Source organism: Nicotiana sylvestris, chromosome 7 (genome assembly GCF_000393655.2).
Source record: "Nicotiana sylvestris chromosome 7, ASM39365v2, whole genome shotgun sequence".
Lineage (NCBI taxonomy): Eukaryota > Viridiplantae > Streptophyta > Magnoliopsida > Solanales > Solanaceae > Nicotiana > Nicotiana sylvestris.
This window is the reverse complement of record NC_091063.1, coordinates 59,054,779-59,056,788: the sequence shown is the minus strand read 5'-3', so window position 1 is coordinate 59,056,788 and position 2,010 is coordinate 59,054,779. Positions and strand designations below refer to the sequence as shown.

The 2,010-nt window shown below is 38.7% G+C and overlaps 1 protein-coding gene across 1 annotated transcript; it reads right to left on the bottom strand.

Annotated features, from left to right (window-relative positions):
• Positions 1-852: 852 nt before the first annotated feature.
• LOC138873197 (uncharacterized) lies at positions 853-1,419 on the bottom strand. The gene has a single exon (XM_070151638.1). It carries the CDS (start codon positions 1,417-1,419, stop codon positions 853-855), a length of 567 nt encoding a protein of 188 aa, XP_070007739.1.
• Positions 1,420-2,010: the final 591 nt, after the last annotated feature.

Genomic DNA, 2,010 nt, shown 5'->3' with positions numbered 1-2,010 from the left:
GTCCTTGAGAGGTACTCCATTACAAGCACAAACAGAAGAGGTGACATGGGGTCTGCCTGCCTCAGTCCTCTTTTACCTTCAAAATATCCATAACCTTGTCCATTGATTTTCACAGAGAATTTTGTTGAGGTAACACATGCCATGACCAACTTTTTCTAAGAACTCTCAGCTCACCATATCATATGCTTTTCTCAAATCTATTTTCATTAGACATCTAGGTGTTGTTTTCCTGTTATAGTGTCTTATGAGATCATGACAGATTAGCACATTGTGTACTAGAGATCTACATGTCACAAAAGTTGCTTGATTTTCTGCCACCAAGTGAGTCAGAGCTTGTTTCAATCTTTCACATAGGACTTTAGAGATGCATTTGTATAGGGTATTACAACAGAATATTGGTCTAAATTGGCTTGCATATTCAGGATTAGAGACCTTTGGAATCATAGTGATATTTGTTGCATTGATATGCTTCAATAGCCTTCCATTGTTTAAGAATTGTAGTACAGCAGTAGTGACATCTCTCCCTAAAATACTCCAAGCCTTCTTGAAAAAATCACTCCCATATCCATCTGGCCAGGGCTCTTATTACTATCTATGCTAAAAATAGCCTTCTTCACATCTTTGTCAGAGTATGATTGAAGTACCTCCATCTGCTGTTCAAATGTCAATACATGCCCATTGCTCAAAAAACTCTTAAAAGCTTTAGTTCTAGTTGTTGCTTTGCTGCCCAGTAATTCTTGGTAGAACTCCACAAATAGTCTAGCTATGTCTTCTGGCTCTGTGGGTATTACATTTGAAGCATCTTTCAGTTGTGGTTATTACATTTGAAGCATCTTTCAGTTGTATAATACACTATTTTAATCTCCTATGTTTAATAACAGAGAAGAAGTACTTAGAATTATCATCTCCAAGCTGAATCCATGCTGCTTTGCTGCTCTGTTGCAAGAAGCCTTCTGCTAGATATGATGATCTTTTAAACTTTTGATACTGTTCCTTCTCCTGTACTTGCACATTTTGATCCCTGGGATTAGCCTGCAGTGCTTTCTGTATTTGCTCTAGTTTAGTTCTATCATCCTCAGCTTCCGTTAGAATGTTTCTGAAATGTTGCTTGTTGAGCTCCTTCAGATTCCTCTTTAATGATTTCAGCTTCTTAACTACTTGTAGCATAGCACATCCTGACTCTACATTTTGCCAAGTTGTTACTACCTTCAAAAACTTAGGGTGAGTTGCCCATATGTTACAATACTTGAAGGGTTTGCTAATTCTTCTAGGTGCATTAAGTAGTTCCACTTTGATTGGAGAGTGGTCACTAATGTCTGTTGGCATGTAGTTGGCTATGCATGCAGGCATCTGGAGCAGCCATTCATTATTGATAAAGGCCCAATATATCTTAGATAGCACCCTTTGTTCCTCATGCATGTCACTTCATGTGTATCTGCTTCCTTTAGGAGGCAATTCCAACAATCCACAAGACTCCACACAGTCTTGAAACTCCATGATTTCATTCACTATTACTGAGTTGCCCCCAATCCTGTCATCCATATTAAGCACTGCACTAAAATCTCCTATAGTGATCCATGGTCCATTGCAGCTTCTACTTATATCATTAAGATAGTGCCACAGTACTCTCTTATCCTCTTTGGCATTATGTACATATACCATTGTTAGTGTAAAAGTTATATTCCTGCTTGTCACCCTACAAGTTATTGCTTGTGCATTACTTGAGATTTGGTTTACCTGAGAGATCTGGCCTCCAAGTTAACCAAATTCTCCCATTACAATGATGCTCAAGATTGGTGACATACTCCCAACCTCCAAACAGTTTGCCTGCCACCTGCTCAATCCTTTTTTTTTCTACCAAACCTACCAGTCCTACTTCCTCTTTCCTGCAAAGGATTTGTACCTCTCTTTGCTTATTTGGGTCATTTAGGCCTCTTACATTCCAACATAACATGTTATCCATGGCATGAGAGAGGTATAATACTCCCTCATTTCTAACTTTACTGGCTC